At 41.4% G+C, this 21,876-nt stretch overlaps 1 protein-coding gene across 1 annotated transcript in view; it reads left to right on the top strand.

Annotated features, from left to right (window-relative positions):
* The window catches only part of MEIS1 (Meis homeobox 1), a 171,319-nt gene that overhangs the window by 73,236 nt on the left and 76,207 nt on the right, over nucleotides 1-21,876 (top strand). Inside the window, exon 8 of the mRNA XM_056567924.1 lies at nucleotides 21,168-21,313. Within this exon, the coding sequence (XP_056423899.1) occupies nucleotides 21,168-21,313 (146 nt within the window). The remainder of the gene's footprint in view (nucleotides 1-21,167; nucleotides 21,314-21,876) is intronic.

Below are 21,876 nucleotides of genomic sequence, written 5' to 3'. Positions count from 1 at the left end.
CTCTATTTTTTCCTGCAACATTGTATGAACACATCAGTCCCCAGTGGTTGATGGACTATGGTTTAGGGCCATGGGGCCATAATAGCCCTGTAAAATAGACCCAGAGATCCGTAAATGCTTGTTCATCTCATGATCACAGGGTTTTGACATGCATAAAAATCCTTGTTTGTTGGCCGAACATCTTCCCATGCAATAGGGAACATGTGAGAAACAATTTAATAGAAGTTTAGGGCTGCACAATTACCAAGCAGTCTAGTAGGATCTCTAAATCTAGTCGATTGGTGCTTGCATTTTGTCAATATTCTGCTACTTTAACTGCTACTTTAACCCTGTAGATTATACCACAGTGGACTTCCTATAGTGTATTGCCATACTTAAATGTACAAAAAAGTGCTCTGGCCATGCACAAGACCATTTCCCTTTCCTGTTTCCTATGCAAATAAATGTAAATGTACTTCAAATTTGAAGCCTCAGCTTTAGCACCTGGTCACTATTTATTTTTCATATTGGGAATCTCTGCATCCAAGCTCCGGAAGCCACAATCAAATAAACCATGATTAGAGGTTTTTACAATACCATTAAGGTATAAAGATTTGAGTCTATATGAAAAATGTATAGAATTTATAAAATTCAAAAACCAAGGATAAATTCATTGAAAGTGTTTGGTTAGTGTACACTAGACAAAGAGTGGGTGAAGTTTGAATTCTTCAAAATATATATGGAAAGTGTCTCCACAATGTATGGAAAACAATGTATGGAAAAAAGTATGTACAATAACTGAAGGCGTAATCTATAGAAACCAATCAGATTTTGTCTTAAATTATCTTGATTGGACGACACCTTCAGTTCTTGTCTGGGCCATATGTAGCCCCAGGCATACAAATTGGATGTCTCCTGCCTCCTCCTGTATTGTCTAAGCTTCTCAAACAGTATGTCTCCCTAAAGCCCCAAAAAACAATTAACAGTCCTTGATTATATTTTTCCTTTATTTATATTTTAAGTCAACAAAAATAATTAATGCTACAGCTATCTGTGGAACCTTGAGTGATTTTCAATATGTTTGCCATCCAGAAGTCATAAAACATAGGTAGCAACCAAATTAGTAACCTTAAGTGCCCATATTGTCTCTCATCTTACCTAGATATGAAAGCAACTAAAAATATCCATCTACTTTCAATAGCTGTCAGTTAACCCCCTTTAGGTAGTTTGCCCCCCCCCTCCCCCCCCGGAGGTAGGAAGAAGTGATGTGTCTGGCCTCTAGTGGTCACAGGCAGCATCACAAGAGGTTGCAAGCCTCTTAAAACCTTAAAGCTAGGACACACTAGGATCAATGTGAAAGTGATATGCCACAGGTATCCTAACACGTCCTGTCAACATTTTCCCCACCCGACTGCCCCGTCACACCAGGCAAGTCCTTACATCGCATCGGTTGAGAACCACTCCATTAGACAGCCGGTCCTAATGGAAATTGGTTGGTCTGCCCAACTTCTCTCTAACTTGTACGGTGGCCTTTGGAAATGGCTCAATGTAATTTTTACTAAGTTGACTGAAGACAATTCCAAGAGCAAGTGAGTAGGATAGTTACTTATAGATGCTTTTCTATGCCCCATAGATTAAAATAGGTAATATTGCAATCCTAAAGTCTCTAGTTTTAGGTGTAGACTTAATCGTAAATCAAAATTTTAGCCATGTATCCATTTCTTGTTTCTGGCAGTCTGTGTGTCTGTTTCCTTTCATTAAAATAACTTGGTCCTGTGTCATGCTAAAAGCCTTCTCTATAAGGAAAACATTTTTGTAAACAGGTAGAGACCTATGTGACCTATTGTGTTAAGTTTACTCGATCTAGTGTCAACATCTGAGAGGAAGGGAATTCACTGGGAGATACTGTTAGAATGAACCCAATCACCACAAATATGTCGGCTGTTTTCTTAGCCATTGTTCCTTATCAGTCACTGATTAAACGGTAAATGTGGAAAAGACACACTAAAAAAAATTTCCCCTACGTTGTTTATATTGCCAAGTCGGTTGTTTGAGCCATTGCCCCCCTAGAGCAGAAAGAAGAACGTGCAGATTGATTTCACCAGACTGCTCATTCATGGAAGTCAATGAATGAAGTCTACATCAGTGGCCTCCAAACTGTGGACCTCCAGTCATTGCAAAACTCCAAATCCGAGCATGTCTGGACAGCCAAAGGCTGGAGGACCACTGGTCTACAGAATCAAAATTATTTGCAACCGGAAAACCGCTGACTAATCATTTGTGAGTGACCATAATCATGCCATCACATATAGCTGCACCACGGCAAAAATTAACGGCAAAAAAAAAAAAAACGCACAGCAGATTTGGGGTCAGATTGGATGTTGTGGATTTTGGTGCCAAAAAATGAATTAGCAACTTAGTCAACAAAAATCTACAATGTAAGGTATATTCACACAATGGAATTTCCGTGTGGAATTCCGCACAGACATTCCACAGCAGCAATGATTTCAATGGGATTCTGCTACACTGTTCCCATTGCCAAATTTCCACGACAGATGTTTCTGGCATGGAAATTCAAAGTTTTGCATCCGCAGAAAGAATAGTCATGTCTATTCCTTTTATAGAGTCCACAGGGAAATGCATTGCCCTCTATGAGACAGCGCTTTTCCGAGCGGTCGTAGCGCCACTTGCCGGCGCTCCACTTTTGGTAGAATGTCCACACAGAAATTTTCTGTCCGGTCATTCCAACATCTGAACATACAGTAGCCTCAATCTGCAGTGTTTCCCCAACCGAAGTTGCTATGCTGCAAATGTTAAAATAGTCGCCACAAGAGAATTTCCGTGCAAAAATCATGCAAATTTTTCTTTTTTCCAATCTTATCCACACTGCTTTCCCTGTACAGACAGTCTGCGGCATGTTTGTCAAGTGTGGCCATATCATATCATACATATATGTAAGGAAAAAAGAATCCTTCTGGAGCCTTAGAATATTTTCTTAGAAAGTTTTTTTTGTAAATTTGGATACTGTGTGCACACATATATATTTATTAGTAAATTTTTGTGAAAATATTTTCATTCGGTTTAATGTATTCTATAGACATCTGGAGCATGAAAGTGAGTAGTAAATGTAAAATTTTCAGTTCAAATTTTAAATTCAAACTTAAATAAAAAAAAAAATATATTACCACCCCCAAGAAGAAAGTGAATAGAGAGGTTAGGAGGATTCTATCAGCCAGTACAGAGAGCTTGTCTACGACCATGTCATCTGTGGGATGTAAGAATGCCTTCTCCATGTTACCTAGCAATGCTGTTGTGTTTTTTTTTTTTGTTTGTTGAGAATGATTCCATTGATTGAAAACAAGCAAGTGACACAAAGAACTCTCATGGAATTTCTGTATGGGTAGTAAGGTAGTTGTTGTTCCTTTGTCTGGGCAACTTTACTGAGATCCAACCATGCTGCACATTCACTCGACTTCTAAATCCGATTGTCCATGTTTGATCTGTGGTTTGATGTTGGCTACTTGACCCCAGATTGGAGGAATTAAATGTCCTTTTTGGGTACTGATTGGTGGATTTAGCTTTAGTAACTTAGTGACTAGATCACTCCCAACCACTTCTATCTGGGTGATTGGTGAAAACGTGACCGTATACACCATCTAAAGGAGGCAACTAGACCTGGGCTCAATAACAGCCATAGCATCCCAAAGCCAGATGGATTCCACTCTGGAGATAGAACATTATTCCTTTTTTGGGGAAGACAACGAGGTGCTAGTTTTCTACCAAATATTCCCACAATATATGGTATGTTCTATATATAGTGTTCTAGGCATTTAATGTATTTTTGCCAAATTTGCAGTTTCACTTGCCTCGTGCCACTTTTGAAAGGTAGAGGCAAAAGTGGTGAGATCTTAAAGGGGTACTCCAGTGGAAAACACATTTTTTTCAAATCAACTGGTTCCAGAAAGTTAGACAGATTTGTAACTTGCTTTTATTTAAAAATCTTAATCCTTCCAGTACTTATCAGCTGCTGTATATCCCAAAGGAAGTTGTTTAGTTCTTTTCAGTCTGACCACAGTGCTCTCTACTGACACCTCTGTCTGTGTCAGGAACTGTCCAGAGCAGTAGCAAATCCCCATAGCAAACCTCTCCTGCACCAGGCAGTTCCTGAAATGGACAGAGGTGTCAGCAGAAAGCACTGTGGTCAGATGGAAAAGAACTACAAAATTTCTTCTGGAGCTAACAGCAGCTGAAAAGTACTGGAAGGATTAAGATTTTTTAATAGAAGTTAATTACAAATCTGTTTAACTTTCTGGCACGTTCTTCAGCTCCACATCTTGACTAACCTCCTTGCAGTCTGATTCCATTGTTCCATGGCATGCAGCTAAGTAGTAACCCCATTATTGCAACCTGATTGATGGGCATGTGTGTCACACACATGCGGGAGTTCCATCCATGGATTACCCGCACTATCTATATGTTTGATTGACAAATCTTGTTACTGTGGTTACTACTTATTTAGTACATCTACTGTATTATGAATGTCACCAATTTGGCCTTTTAGTAGAGCAACCTAGCTCAAGAGTGCCAAAGGTATCTTATGTCCACATTAAGCCAGTGGTTTTTTTTGGTGCTGAATATTGATTGTAATACAGTTATACTTGATGTGGGTGTAGATCACTGGAATACATACACTGTATCATATCTATCATTTTGGTTAACTTATGGCCATACACCACACTATGTAATTGATATATAATTGACGTTGTTGTATTACTGCAAGGTTGTACTTAACTATCATGAGTACAGTGACCCCCCGACATACGATGGCCCCGACATATGATCAAATCGACATACGATGGCCTCTCAGAGGCCATCGCATGTCGATGTCAGCATCGACATACAATGCTTTTTTATGTCGGGGCCATCGCATTAAGTGCTATCCGGCAGCGCAAAATGCTTAAGCTGCTGCCGGATAGCATTTTAATGTTCCCCGTGTGGTGTGGTGAGTATTACTTACTCCTCCACGATGCTCCGGGGTGCCCTTCGAGTCCAGCGCTGGTCCTCCGGTGTCTTCTCAGCCCTCTCTGGTGACGTCAATACGCTGCTGCGCACGCCGTCTCATCATCCAATAGGAATGGCGTACGCAGCGGCATAATGACGTCGCTACGTAGGCCCAGTAAGGCCTTGCGGAAGACAGCGGAGGATCGGACAAGACAAGGAGAGCCCAGCAGAGTACCGGAGAAGACCACGAGAGCCCTGCGGAGGCCCGGGGACACCATCGGGAGCGGCGGGGACACCATTGGGTGTGGCGGGACACGGTCCGGAGCGGCGGGGATAGGTGAGTATGACTTTACTTTTTTACATTGCACAGATCCCTCAACATATGATGGATTCGACAAACGATGGCTCATTTGGAACGAATTACCATCGTATGTTGAGGGACCACTGTATTTATCTAGGGGCTAACTAATGGCTTTACCATTTAGCACATCATGATGTAGTGCCTTATATACTTTATTTACATGAGATGTGTATTGTATCCTGTATGTGGGCCACTGTATCTGTATACTTACCATACCAACAGATACCAAGTCTACATTTGCAAACAATATTTGCCATACTGTTATCCTCATCCCTGATGAACCCACCTCATCCACACAGGGGGAAACGTGTCTGATGATTTATTTTTGATGACATTTGCTGTCCAACACAATTTTTAGCAAAGGCATAGAGATATACCGACCATCGATTAGGGTATTATCTCTCCTTGTATATATTTTATATATTTTACATTTTGCACATTGGGCACGCATTTATTTAATTTTTTTTGTACATTTTTGAGTGTCAAGCTAGGTGTTTATTATATCCAATATTGTTATCAGACCATTGTACTATATTGACTACTGTTATGACACCGACTGCTGAGGTATACTGACTTCTTTACCAATCCTGCCATACCATCTCCTGCCTCATTCCCCCTCCCTTCTGGCCAACATTTTTTATTTTATCCAGAGCACATTATCAACAGGGAGGGAATGTCACTATGGTTGAGGCCATCCTATTAAGGAGATGGGCCCCTCAAAAGGCAGGGGCAGCATCAAGGGTGGCCTGTAGTGTATAGGGTAGGCACTTCCCTTTTCCATCAGTCCATCTGTGAACCTGATAGAGACACAACCCTACTGCTACCCTATCCAGATCTCATCCTACTGCTACCCCATTAATATTTATTCATCCTAATACCTACCTCTGACCCTTTCACACCATCAGACACTTTCACACCATCAGTAACGTCTGAATTCTTTATTATTTTTGCATACTTGTGGTTATTTTTGCATAGTGTCTGATAGCTTTTAATATTGATATTTAATAAAGTATTGTATTTTATTTTCCCTAAGGGCAACAATTGTCCATTTCTGTGATCTGTTCTTTAATAGGTGGCAAGTCCACAGCCCTGAGTACATTTTATAATCAGCTTGGCTGTACCTATTATCATATAAGACGTCTCTGTGAATTGTTAACTTTCTGGCACTAGTTGATTTGAAAAAATGTGTTTTCCACCAAAGAGGTAATATAAAACACCAATGAATTAACAGAAAACGTTTCAGGATTTTTATGCTTAGAACAAGAAACCACTGGGCATGGATTTCCGTCATGATGTAATGTATGTCTGTGGATTTCTCTTCATTAGACTCTGTACATTTTGGTGATACTGTTAGTGTTAGTTGCTGGTTTTGATACACTGGAAACACCTAGGCATATAAAGGGTGTGCAAGAGTTTAGATACTTTTATGGCATACAAAGGGTGTGTATGAGTAACCAATGAGGTCTGATTACACAGTAGGTCACGTGACCCGACTTTTTTGTTTTTAAGGGCAAATTGTTTGTATTTGTCTGTAGTCAATGATTAAGGCCGCGCACTGGCCAAAACGCACCAGACTTGTCTTACCTGTTCACATGGATGCACTATGTTTTTTTGTTAAAGAAGTTTAAATAAAGCTATTGTTTTACTGATGCACCACTCTGATAATTTTTGCTTTGGAATTTCATTTGGTTAGACTTGTGGTTGTTCCTTCCAGCTATCCATGTCGGTGGACAAAGAGGTTGTCCAGTAATTTCATACTTATCCGCTATCCACAGGAAAGAGGGGGATCCCCAGAATGGGGGCCTGTCTCTTACCCGCCTTATGAGACGTACTGTTCTTGAGAGGGATGGCCCGCTCTAGGCAATCAAAGGATGAGGTGAGACATCAATCAGATTGGGCTGTCATTCCCAAGACTAGTATGTTTGGGAAGGTAAGGGAACCCGGTGCCCCTGTTATGGAGATTGTGAGGGGTCACAGCAATAAGTGTGCATAGGGCACATGTTTTTAATCACTGTACAAATTAGATAACTGTCAACTAAACTCTTGATCAACTGACAACTATCTCTCCCAATCCCCAATACACATGTGTTCTCATCTCAACCGAGTGTGCATGTGTTTTAATTAGAAAGAGAGATTCCTTTGTTGGTGTCATATCTTTTGAAATTCAACTGCCTAATCCTTCTCTCCCCAATATTATATGTTGGGGGTGAAACAGGAGAGTCACATACGCATAAGATGTCAAGGAACTGACAATAACCTAAGGCATTGTTTTCCAACCAGGGTGCCTCTAGGTATTGCACAACTTCAACTCCCAGCATGCCCAGACAGCCGAAGGCTGGGCATACTGGGAGTTGTAGTTTTGCAACCGATGGGGGCACACTGGTTGGCAAACTTTAATCTAATGTGTATGACCAGCAATGCTTGATGTAAAAAATTACCTACAGATTAGCAACCTATAGGTGGTGCTACAACGACAATTTTCTCTTCTCCTATGCATATCTATAGGGTGAGCTTTACGGTTCCCACAAAATGTGTGGAGTATGAGTCTCTTCAATGACATTCCCAAAGAAGTGGAAATTAAAAATTGTTTATATTTATCTTACTGTTGATTGAAATCACAGCTTTTACAAATTAAAAAAAAATCCTGGTTTTTAGTAATTATTAAAGAAAATTAGAAACAGTGTGTGAACACTACAAAACAGAGAGGGGGCCTGGGACCCAGTCCAGGCTCCATATACACATACAGTACGTTGCAATGGTTTATTGTTTATGTTAAAATACCAGTCACACTAAAACATATGATAAGTTTGTAACCTTTTATATGCAGTGCGGCCAAGTGACGGGAAAATTTAAATTTAACCCTTGCCCAGTACCTGCTGTTGACTACTCCCAGCCTCATACATCTGTGATGGCCTTATATAGAAGATAAAAGTGATTTTCTAGTTGAACACCATAAACATAACAACTCAATGGCCTATAGGGGGCCCTATTGAAGCTGGCAGTCTAGCTACCCCCATCGGACTCATAGCCAGCACCCTGTTCTGTACTGATGGGGGGCAATAACTTCAAAACAGTTGTCAGATTGGTCCTCTTCTTTTTAGATGAGATTTTGGTTTGTTCATAATCTCCAATTAAATTACAGGAATTGTTTTTTTTTTTTGGCTGGAAACTTATTTCCAGTATAGCTACCTCCAGTAGGAGGCAGCAGAGAGCCAGCTTCGGAAGGAGAGTTTATTTACATATCTTTCTTCCCAGGAAACATTGCACTTCCTGTGACAGCTGGTGGTCTCCAAAAGAACAAGCACTATCCTCCTGCCGGTCTAGGGGAGTTGTGTGTGGCCATTAGGTTCCTCACCTTCCTGCCATACCGTAGGTGTCCCTTTTTCGACAGGGTCATCAAACTGGTTTTGATTGTTCTTTATCGGCAACCTGGCTAATGCCTAGTTGCTCGCCAGGAGCACTTTTGGTCCCTGAGTAGCTTCGGCGAAAGGGACATTGTACCTAGAACCTTGCAGTTGCCTTTTGGCCCAGAGGCGAAGAGTTTGGTTTATTTGGAGGGTCTTTCTCCTTTCGGGGAAAGGCTTGCAATGGACCTCATCCGAGTGCACTTTTTTCTGCACTTGGGTGACTTGAGAGCACGTACCACACCGATCAACAGGCTATCCCCTCTCCTGTTCAAAAAGCATGTTTAGATGGACACACCCCTTTCTTGAGAGCATTCAATATTTTTTAAAGGGGTACTCCGGCGCTAAGACATCTTATCCCCTATCCAAAGGGGGGGACCCCCATGATCTTGCACGCAGCACCCCATTATAATCAGTGGCGGGACCCCCGCGATCAGGCATCTTATCCCCTATCCTTTAGATAGGGGATAAGATGTCTTAACAGAGTACCCCTTTAATAAAATTGTTTAATTGCTGATTCTGTAGATTAGCAGTATTGATGGAATTGTTCCAAAATATACCAATAGTAAGCCTGTTGGGCTCTTAAGAATTAAACCATGAGAATTGTTCTAGAATATATGATAGAATGTTGGTGCATATGTGGCGCATGTCATTGCAACGTAGGCCCATTTCTGATAAGCAACACCCCTTTTCAGTTGAGGTGTAATTTCAGTTCTCTTTGGTGTGTCTTACTTAAAGGGGTACTCCAGTTATAAGTGTCTGATGGGAGGGGGGTTGTTGGGAGTGTTCAGCCTCTGGGACCCCCATGATCTCCAGTCCTGGGCCCCATCTCTCCCTTGGCAAGGAGCACGCACTCCATACATTCTCCATGGAAGCGCCAGAGATAAATGAGCACTGTACTCGGGTATCTCTGTTGCTCCCCTAGACAGTGCATGGAACCTGTACCGACACATGTACCCCCCCATAATCAAACACTTATCTCCTATTCTGCAAATAGGGTAAACATTTGAAAGTAATGGAATACCTCTGTAATAAATGTATCCTAATTGCTGTGTATCACAATTCTGGCAGCAGAAACCTTAATAAATTTGCTGCCTAGTCTTTTCCCTACTTGGGCATTCAGATTAATTCCCCTTATTCTGCATTTGTATTAACAGAATATAGGCTGCTGTGTATAGCTGCCTGGAGTCTGCTGAAGGGTTTGCATTTCAGCTTTGCAGCATTTCCACTGCTAAGTGATGATCAAAATAACAATATATTATGGAATTACTTTGAGTAGAATTTAGCAATTTCCTGGTATAAGTATCACCACCAGAAATAAAATGTATTGCCAGCTGATACGTATCATGTTTTATTCTTCACTTATATTAGTTCCCATTGGCTTGTTTACCTTTGCTAATACTGAAAATAATAATTATTATCCTAAGTGCAACACAGAATGAGAATGTTAACAAATGGTGTGCTGTACATTATATACCGCACCCTACAAAACAATGTGAGAGAATGGTGTAGGACTGCAGTAAGTAGGCAGCATTACAAGGTAAATAAATAATCACATATGCATTGTGTATAGTGAGGTCCCTACACTCTCAGTGAAATAAAATAATGTGCTGTTACTTCACTCCATTATACCGGCCTGTGACTATTAAGCTGGGGTTTATGTAGTCATATGTGCTTTATTGTGCCTCTGCAGCTGTGCATTTCCCAAAGCAACGGCCCCCCCAACAAAGTGGCCCGCTTTTTTTTTTTCTTGTGTGTTTTTTTTTCTTGGTGAAAATGACTGTGCACCACTTAACTCTTTAGCACATTACTCTTTACAAGTTTTAAGCTCTTTTTACAATGCCTTATAAAAATGCCCTCAGTATGTTAATGGTCCTCTGAGGGATTGCTGCTGCCTGGGACTTGGCTTAAAAGTCTTAAATGTCCTACTTACCCTCTTTTCTTAAATTCACAGCTATTGTCTCTTCTGTGTTTCATCGCTTTCATATTGTTTCAGATCTTCTTATTTATATAATGTCGCGAGGGAGAAAAAAACGAATTCTATTGTGTAATAAGGAGTATCTGTTCATTAAAAGGTCAAAAGTACGGAAATGTGGATTTTTCGGGTTTATTCTAGAATGTGAATGCAAAGTTTCCTTAGTATGCAATTGCTATCTATTTATCTAATATATATATATATATATATATATATATATATATATATATATAATGTATAGCTGTGTCTATTATGTAGTTATCTGTTTATCTAAATATCTATAAAGTGTATGTATTCATTTATATAGTGATTATCTATCCATCCATTTATCTGTCATCATATCTATCTAGCTATTGCCTATGTACACATTATCTGTCTGTCTATCTATCTATCTATCTATCTATCAATTATATATTATGTCTTGTGTCTATTATCTACTGATATGCATCTAAATAATATCTATTTAATTAATCTTTCTATCATGCCTATCTGTCTGTTATCTTCCATCTTTCTTCTCTATCCTGTGCCTTGTATAATCTTGTTAGGATACATCATTTCCAGATCTGATAAGAAAATAATGGTCTGAAAACATTGTCATGACCTGGAAATTTTAGTTAGAACTTTGTGCCTCCCTCCTCCAAATACCGATGGACTGTGGGAAGGAAGGTTGCAGGAGGAGGGGAGGGGAGTCTTGACCTGCATGAAAAGGACCCCCGCTGACATGGCCAGTTTGACCCATTGAATGGCCTGAATTCTATAAATGCTGCTTTATCCCTTCTTGAAAGGAACAAGATAGCATGGCCTAAATGCCTGGGTGTGCTTAAATAGGCAACTATGGGACGTTTGATTTGAGGCTGTTTGAAATCTGAGCTCCCTGAGCAACTCCAGGTCACCTGCATTACTCCATGGGGATAGGCCGGGGTCTCCTCAGAAATTGCCCATCAAGAACTTGCAGCTCGGATTCCTTTGTTTCTCGGCTGGCCTCCTTGCTCTATATCACAGCCTATAATTTTTTTTCCTCCTTAACAATTCTTAAACATTATTTGAGAGAGCAAATGGCACTGCTGAAGTGTCTGACAGCTTGACACACAGAGGATAGCTACGATAGCTTGGGAGCTGAAATGAGGAACCCTAGTCCTTCTCCTGCTTGTTAGGGGCTGGATGATTTTAAATAGTGTCTAGTTGCTGTGCAGAGTTCTTATGCTCCAAGCTATTTGACAGGCAATGAGTCAGCTTCAGTGATCCGAAATCCTTTTAGACTCATTTGTGAGAACAGGAAAAAAAAAAAGCTTGCACCTTTTGGAATCCGTGTTAAATAAAGATCAGGTATGACCAATTGAAGGGCGATTTCAAGGAATCACCAAGACAAATGACTCTTCTCTTGGCTGCTCATGCCATGTGCTTCTGCCCGGAGTGGCTACTAGAGACTCTTTCTGCAGACACGAGATGATATCCACATACCCAACCCATCAGGGATTCAGACAAAAGGTAATGCCAGCCAGATCTGTGCATTATAATGTTGCATATGGGCAGCGCAAATGCAAAAAGATGAGCCTAGTCTGTCCAGAATTGCCACAGGCCATTTTTAAGAGCCTCTGGCCTCTCAGTCACTGGCCTACTAGTTAATTGCCACACGGACTTCATGACACATGGGCAGATAATATGACATTTTCAGTTTCTGTCACTAGCAAACGCCACAACGTGGCTAGCACTAGTTGCTAAGAAGCTGTCAGAAGCCATTAGCAGCTGGCCAAAGTTGCCCTGTGGCACTTCCTCATGGCATCAGCAAATCGAGTAGAAATCCCCCAGCGGAGCCTACTGTTATACTAATGAGGCTCTATGCCTGTTTACGGACTAGCATCATTTTTGTGATTATTTCCACCTTTTCAGCTTGCCTTCATAATTCGCCTTCATTTGGCAGCAGGGGAAGTCAAACTCAGGAATGAAGTCTCTAATAATTGTCCTCTTGCTCTTTCTCTCTCTCTTTCTCGCCTTGGATGCTGTAGCCATGTGGTTGTTATATCACTTCACCTCCAGGTTATATTATGGATAACAGCTTACAACCTTCCATGCTTTGCACTAGGGATGGTGTGTCCCTATTAGTGTTGAACACGAATATTCGAATAGCGATTTTTTAGAGCGAATATCGGCACTTCGCGATTTTGCTAATATTTTGAATACGGCGAAATATGTTCGTTATGACGAATATTCGTTGTTTTTTTTTTTTACAGTACATATCACAATGATGTGTACTGTGTAAATAAAAAGTGACCATCCTTCCCTGCTTCCAGCTTGTGGTCCAAAGAAGGCAAATATGCGAAAATTTGCGATTATCAGCACTTCCAGAGGACACTGATCCCTCCCTTCTTTTAGCTTGTTGGCCAATGACAAGGATGCAAAATCAGTTGTCAGAGGTTAGCAACATCCCTAGCAACCAATAGGAAAGTAGTTAGTTGAAAGATATAATCGGCCATGCGCATTTTGCGAATTTCATTACAAATTTTGCATGGAAAAAAAGTGAATGAATATGCGAAATTCACGAATATAGGATGAATATTTGTCCATATATTCATGAAATATCACAAATTTGAATATGGCCTATGCCGCTCATCACTAGTCCCTATGTGTCTAATATTATGGGGTCCTACAGATGCTCGAATTCCATATTCTCTGAATCTCCAATTATAATAACACTAGCTTAATACCCGGCGTTGTACGGTTTTTCCTTCCTAATCCTTGTTGGGGAGGAAAATAAACAAAGGAGGAAGCTTTTGACTTCATATGCAGTCCTCATATATTGTTGTCATATCCCAACCCCACATCCCGACCTCCTATCCCGACCTCCTATCTCGACCTCCTGTCCTAACCTCCTATACCGTCCTCCTATCCCGTCCTCCTATCCCGTCCTCCTATCTCGACCTCCTATCCCGTCCACCTATCCCGTCCACCTATCCCGTCCTCCTATCTCGACCTCCTATCCCGTCCTCCTATTCAGTCCTCCTTTCCCGTCCTCATATCTCGACCTCCTATCCCATCCTCCTATCTTGACCTCCTATCCCGACCTCCTATCCAGACCTCCTATCTAGACCTCCTATCCCGTCCTCCTATTCAGTCCTCCTTTCCCGTCCTCATATCTCGACCTCCTTTCCCATCCTCATATCTTGACCTCCTATCTTGACCTCCTATCCCATCCTTATATCCCGTCCTCATATCCCGTCCTCCTATCCTGACCTCCTATCCCGACCTCCTATGCCGACCTCCTATCCCGACCTCCCATCCCGCCCTCATATCCCGACCCGTAATATGTGTACCAGGTATTGAAATAGCTCCAGCCGTACGGAAATTATATGGGAACATACATTTCCCATTGATTTGCCCAATTTTTCCTTCCTCATCCTTGTTGGGGAGGAAAATCAACAGAGGAGTAAGCTTTGGACTTCATATCCCATCCCCATATATTGTTGTCATATCCCAACCAATATCCCGTCCTCATACCCCAACCTCCTGTCCCGATCTCCTATCCCGACCTCCTATCCCGACCTCCTATCCCGTCCTCCTATCCCGTCCTCCTATCCCGTCCTTCTATCTCCACCTCATATCCTGACCTCCTAACTCGACCTCCTATCCCATCCTCCTATCCCAACCTCCTATCTCCTCCTCATATCTCGACCTACTATCCCGACCTCCTATCCCAACCTCCCATCCCGTCCTCATATCCCGACCCGTAATATGTGTACCAGGTATTGAAATATCTCCAGCCGTATGGAAATTATATGGGAACATACATTTCCCATTTATTTTCATGGGACCTTAAACAAAAACCCCAACACTCACAAATGGGGGTAGTTAAGGGTTAAATTAACTATCCAATATTTTAAGTGGACATATAAGTAACATGTGACCAAGTATTATCGAAATATCTCCAGCCGTTTGGAAGTTATGCGGTAACATATATTTCCCATTGACTTGCATAGGACTTTAAACATAAGCCCCACCCCTGGCAAATGGGGGGGTGTAAGGGTTAAATTACCTATCCTATGTCTGTTGTTGACATATACCGTATTTATCGGGGTATACCACGCACCGGCCTATAACACGCACCCTCATTTTACCAAGGATATTTGGGTAAAAAAAAGTTTTTAACCCAAATATCCATGGTAAAATGAGGGTGCGTGTGTGCGCGTGTATACCCCGATATACCCCCAGGAAAGGCAGGGGGAGAGAGGCCATCACTGCCCGCTTCTCTCCCCCTGCCTTTCCTGGGGTCTAGAGCCCTGCTGCCGGCCCTTCTCTCCCCCTAGCTATCGGCACCGCTGCCCGTTCTGTCCCCCTGACTATCGGTGCCGGCGCCCCATTGCCGGCGCCGATAGACAGGGGGAGAGAAGGGTCAGCGGCACCGATTGACGGCGCCGCTGCCCCGTTGCCTCCCCCCATCCCCGGTGGCATAATTACCTGGGTCGGGTCCGCACTGCTGCAGGCCTCCGGCGTGCGTCCCCGGCGTCGTTGCTATGCGCTGCACGGCGCGGCGCATGACGTCAGTGCGCCGCGCCGTGCATAGCAACGATGCAGGGGACGCACGCCGGAGGCCTGCAGCAGCGCGGACCCGACCCAGGTAATTATGCCACCGGGGATGGGGGGAGGCAACGGGGCAGCGGCGCCGGCAATGGGTGCCGCTGCCCCTTCTCTCCCCCTGGCTGTCGGCGCAGCTTCTCTCCCCCTGGCTATCGGCGCCGGCAATGGGGCGCCGGTACCGATAGTCAGGGGGACAGAACGGGCAGCGGCACCGATAGCTAGGGGGAGAGAAGGGCCGGCAGCAGCGCTCTAGACCCCAGGAAAGGCAGGGGGAGAGAAGCGGCAGCGACGGCCTCTCTCCCCTGCCTTTCCTGGGAGTGTATCGGCGTATAACACGCACATAGACTTTAGGCTAAAAATTTTAGCCTAAAAAGTGCGTGTTATACGCCGATAAATACGGTAAGTAACATGTGTGCCAAGTTTCATGTTAATATCTTTAGCCGTTTGGAAGTTTTTGTGGAACATACATACACACACACACGTTGAGTTTTATATATATAGATTTCCTACTGGCCAATTGTTCCGCTCCCTTTTTCTTTTTTCTTTAAAGGGGTACTCTGGTGGAAAACTATAATTTTTTTAAATCAGATTTGTAAATTACTTCTATGTTTCTATTTACAAATCTTAATCCTTCCAGTACTTATCAGCTGCTGTGTGCTCCACAGGAAGTTCTTTTCTTTTTGAATTTCTTTTCTATCTGACCACAGTGCTCTCTGATGATACATCTCTCCATGTCAGGAACTGTCCATAGCAGGAAAGGTTTGCTATGGGGATTTGCTCCTACTCTGGACAGTTCCTGACATGGACAGAGGTGCCAGCAGTGAGCACTGTGGTCAGATAGAAAAGAACTACACAACTTCCTATGGAGCATACAGCAGCTGATAAGTACTGAAGGGATTAAGATTTTTTAATAGAAGTAATTTACAAATCTGTTTAACTTTCTGGCACCAGTTGATTTTAAACAAATTGTTTTCCACTGGAGTACCCCTTTAACTCCTTAAGGACCAAGGACGTACCGGTACGTCCTTGGTCCTGCTCTTCTGATATAACGCGGGGTTACACAGTAACCCCGCGTCATATCATGGCGGGCCCGACATCATAGTGAAGCCGGGACCCGCCTCTAATAGCGCGCAGCGCCGCGCGCTATTAACCCTTTAGCCGCGCGCTCAAAGCTGAGCCGCGCGGCTAAAAGTGAAAGTGAAAGTTCCCGGCTAGCTCAGTCGGGCTGTTCGGGATAGCCGCGGCTAATCGCGGCATCCCGAACAGCTGACAGGACAGCGGGAGGGCCCCTTCCTGCCTCCTCGCTGTCCGATCGCCGAATGACTGCTCAGTGCCTGAGATCCAGGCATGAGCAGTCATCCGGCAGAATCGTTGATCACTGGTTTCTTATGAGAAACCAGTGATCAACATAGAAGATCAGTGTGTGCAGTGTTATAGGTCCCTATGGGACCTATAACACTGCAAAAAAAAAGTGAAAAAAAAAAGTGAATAAAGATCATTTAACTCCTCCCCTATTAAAAGTTTGAATCACCCCCTTTTCCAATAAAAAAAAAAACACAGTGTAAATAAAAATAAAAATAAACATATGTGGTATCACCGCGTGCGGAAATGTCCGAATTATAAAAATATATCATTAATTAAACCGCTCGGTCAATGGCGTGCGCGCAAAAAAATTCCAAAGTCCAAAATAGTGCATTTTTGGTCACTTTTTATATCATTTAAAAATGAATAAAAAGTGATCAATAAGTCCTATCAATGCAAAAATGGTACTATTAAAAACTTCAGATCACGGCGCAAAAAATGAGCGCTCATACCGCCCCATACACCGAAAAATAAAAAAGTTATAGGGGTCAGAAGATGACAATTTTAAATGTATTAATTTTCCTGCATGTAGTTATGATTTTTTCCAGAAGTCCGACAAAATCAAACCTATATAAGTAGGGTATCATTTTAATCGTATGGACCTACAGAATACATATCAGGTGTCATTTTTACCGAAAAATGTACTACGTAGAAACGGAAGCCCCCAAAAGTTACAAAACAGCGTTTTTTTTTCAATTTTGTCGCACAATGATTTTTTTTCCCGCTTCACCATAGATTTTTGGGCAAAATGACTGACGTCATTACAAAGTAGAATTGGTGGCGCAAAAAATAAGCCATCATATGGATTTTTAGGTGTAAATTTGAAAGAGTTATGATTTTTTTAAAGGCAAGGAGCAAAAAACGAAAATGCAAAAACGGAAAAACCTCCGGTCCTTAAGGGGTTAAATTGTGTTGGACAAGAGTATTAGTCAGGTTATAATATGGATAGCAATTTACAACCTTCTATTATGACAAAGCGCACTCCGTACTAGAGGTGCAGCGTCCCTGTGTGTCTAATGTTATGAGGGCCTACAGATGTCCCGCACTAGATGTCCCGCGTCCCCATATGTCTAGTGTTACATGGGCCTACAGATACTTAAAATATCTAATAAGCAAAACATATTCTGACCAATAGTTCCTCTCACTTTTTCTCTTTTCTCTGTTTCCCGAAGGCGTGTGGGACAAGATCATGACTTCACCTCCAGGTTATATTATGAATAATAGCTTATAACCTTCTATTACCACAGAGCCTGCTTCACTCTAGAGGTGCAGAGTCCCTATATGTTTAGCGTTATGGGGCCTACAATTCCTTTATGGGGCCTACAATTTCCTGACCAATTGTTCCTCTAGCTTTATCTTTGTTTTTCATGCTCTGGACAAGAGCATGACTTCACCCTCCGGTTATATTATGGATTCTGGCTTACAACCTTCCATTATGGCAGGGCATGCTCCTCACTAGTGGTGCTGCGTCCCTATATGTCTAGCATTAAGGGAGCCTACAGACACACAAATTCCACAATCTCCGAATCTCCAATTATCAAAACATTTCCTGACCTAATATTCCTCTTCGCTGTTTGCTTTTTCTTTCTCTTCCCCCCCCCTATGTTTCTCTAAGTCGCGTCGGACAAGAGCAAGGTTTATTGTTTTAGGCTTTTCTGAACACGCATCAGTATTTACACTGGATTCAACGCATTTGCTTCCAATGAAAATCTTGTCTTAGATTACAGCTCAGCAGTGTAATTTTCCTCCCAGATGGGAGCGAAGTAGCTGTATTTGCCTAAAAACAGTAGGAAGAACAAACTATGCATTAAGTCTGGGCTGTTTTTGGCTTGACCTAATGATGTAACAGAAACCTTTTATTTGGGATAGGTCATTGCCAGAGATGGAAGGAGGGGATCTGGCCACCGCTTGAAAGGTTTTCTTCATTGTATTTACATAAGTCTTCACTTACAAAATTCTGTGCTTAATGCTTCTGCTTTCATAAAGCAGAAATAAACAGGAAAGCTTCTGGTGAGTGTTATACACGGAATGCAGAAAGGTTTTCCTCTCCTAATGGAGTATATAATTCAGGTGCCCTTAAGGCATGCTTTCAGGAATTCTTTTGCCTGAGGTAATGGGAAGCTAAGGCTGTTTTAAGGCCTTGATTATCTATTGATGCACAAAGCGTAATAAAAAGTCATGGCGTTCGGATCGTACTGGATATTTCCATAAATAATCAATTGCCTCTTTTTCCTTATATGATGGCAACGTTAACGCAAGGGACCATTATGCATTCCGATTCTTAATATTGTTGCAGATTTCAAAATTAAATATGGTGCTGGGCCATCGTGCAATGGTGGAGGGAGAGAAAAGCTAAAATATATGAAAATGTTGGACTGTTTAATCAACAAATATATATTTCTTTTCAAATGGCTCCTCTTTAGCATATAAAGTAGATTGGCTCATTGAAATGTTAAATGCAGATGATTTGCTTCGACGGATCTTCGCCTCTTTGATGCTGTTTTAGATTTTCATGCTTTTTTTTTTTTTTTTACAAAGAAAGAATAGGAAAATCCCAGCACAAACAGATCAGGTTTGAAGAGGCAGTCACCTCATGAAAGTCATTGTTTACAGTTTCACTAGGGTTACCGCAGACACGTTGCAAATTGACTGTAGATTTAGGGTTTTTTCTCACATGTATTCCTAGAACACCAGTTGGTAGGAGCATGTGCCCGCTAGCCCAGGGTTAATTTACATATCATTTACAGGTTTTCTGTCTTTTTCTTTTTTACACGCTTGAGATTTTCAAGCACTAAACATACCTCTGTTTATAATAATAGATAATTAATAGGGATGGAATTATTGGGTGTATGCAGAGAATACTGATCGTATAGTAAGATCTAAGACTAAATAAAAAAGAATGCAAAAAAAAATATATTTGACATAAATAGAAGGAGCTTGTATGACGGCACACTACATCCGACTATGTCACCATATTGTGCCACTGTACAGCACCATGTTCCAAACATTATGGTTCACCATACTCAGAGGATGGGTTATCTAGCTTTTAATTTGCAACAAATATTTAAGGGAATCTATCATCTAGATTAATTTTTTTTTACTAAATTAGCCAGATACTAAAACCTTTTTTTTTTTTTAAATCTTTTTCTTTTTCCTGATTAGTGATTTTTTTTTATTTAAAGGGGTACTCCTGGAAATGTATCCTCTATCCAAAGTATAGGGGATAAGTGTCTGGGGGTTCCCAGTGCTCAGACCTCCCTGAAATCTCCTGCCTGGGGCCCCAACTCTGATTTTTAGTATGCTATTATGGGTGCAGCCATCTTGCCTGAGCTGTTTTTAGCATCTATTGCCATGTTATGAAACATCTTAGGAAAATATCACTTTCATCCAGTTCTCCACACTCCATGATCGCTTCTCTTTAGCCCACTGTAATCTAGTTTTCTACTGTTAAGTATTAATGCTGGTATTCACTTGCCTTTTCTATATGCAAATCCCATTCCATTCAGCCAATTTCTTATAGTTCCGTCACAAACATTAACTCCTGTTTTTTTAGCCTATTGTTTTTTCATTTTTGTTGTACATTTTGCAAAACAAGGCATATTACTGAGTTTTTATCCTAAAGTCTTTCTTGGTCTACCCATAGGTTTTCCTTTTTATAACCCTCCTAATTTTGTTTATACTTTACTGGGAACAACCCACATCTTCTTCCACACTTTTGGGGTCATTTATCATTGGTTTTACCCTGGTTTTGATGTGTACATTTTTCTCACAGTTTGTCTCAGATGCTGTTTTGAGACTTTTTATTGCGACTTTTGCTTTAGAAGGTTTTTCTAAAGGAACATATCAAGTCATGATTTCAGTTGCAATAATGCAGTGGTCAGGTATTCATAAAATGCGACTTTTCAGTTTGTGGCACTGGATAAAAAGTCACACAAAAAGTTGCAGAGGAATCACCATACAAAGTGGAGTACTGAAGTAAGAAATGTGATCAGCACCAGATGTATCACTTGCCCTGAACCGTGTAGTACATTTGGTGCAGGTAATTAGTTTCCTTCACATTAGTTTATGGGGTAAAAAAACGTTCACCTACACCAATCTTGATGAATAACCCCCTTTGTGTTGGATTTCTGTCTAGAAGGTGTTTTATGATCCTTTCTAATAATAAAGATTACCGGAATTTGTTTCAGAAATGCAAATTACAAAATAAATCCATATTTTAAGAATTGCTTCTGATATCATTCACACCTATGTATGTAAATGTTCTTGGAGATAATCTGGACAAGAGATATCTTAGAGATACCCTTTATCTTTTACAACTAAATACATTTAATCCAACCACAAAATATGTATGTTTTAGGTTTATGTTTTGAAAATATTGTACAAGAAATACAGGTTCCATTAAAATGTTGTGAACATCATTTAACTTTTTTACATTTCAGTGTTTGTATTATGTATAGATACAGACTTACAGATAACCCAGTAACCAAGATATCAATTGATTGTATTTGCACAGGAGATGGTTTGGACAACAGTGTAGCCTCACCAAGCACAGGGGATGACGACGACCCAGACAAAGATAAAAAACGTCATAAAAAACGTGGTATTTTTCCTAAAGTAGCCACAAACATCATGAGGGCATGGCTCTTCCAACATCTAACGGTAAGTCCATCAACATACCATTCATGAGAAAAAATGTCTCTACAAACTTCTATCAAATTTATTTTCAATTACCTGTAGTAGAATATATGGCATTATATGGCATTTGACAATCTATTCTCTTACTACTGCCAAGCTTTGCCCTCTGGTTGTTTTTGGCTCTTTTTTGTTCTCTGTTTCTTCATGTGGATTCTCTTAAAGGAAGCCTATCCCCATAAGAGTGCAGTCCAATCTACCAGCACCACATTAACAGAAGGAAGAGCTGGGGAGCTTGATTTTGTACACATTTTCAATATCATTTGTAACTTTCTGTGCTTATGAGTCCAGTGGGCGGTCTTAATGATCACTTATTAGGGCCATCCACTGGACTCTTAAAGGGGTACTGCTGTATACTACAGAGGAAGTTGAGTTATTCTTTTCTGTCTGACCACAGTGCTCTCTGATGTGTCCATTTCAGGGACTGCCCAGAGTAGGAGCAAATCCCCATAGCAAACATATTCTTCTCTGGATAGTTCCTGACATGGACAGATGTGTCAGCAGAGAGGTCAGACAGAAAAGAACTATAC

The sequence above is a fragment of the Hyla sarda genome, chromosome 3 (genome assembly GCF_029499605.1).
Source record: "Hyla sarda isolate aHylSar1 chromosome 3, aHylSar1.hap1, whole genome shotgun sequence".
Classification (NCBI taxonomy): Eukaryota; Metazoa; Chordata; class Amphibia; order Anura; family Hylidae; genus Hyla; species Hyla sarda.
This window is presented reverse-complemented; position numbering and strand designations above follow the sequence as displayed.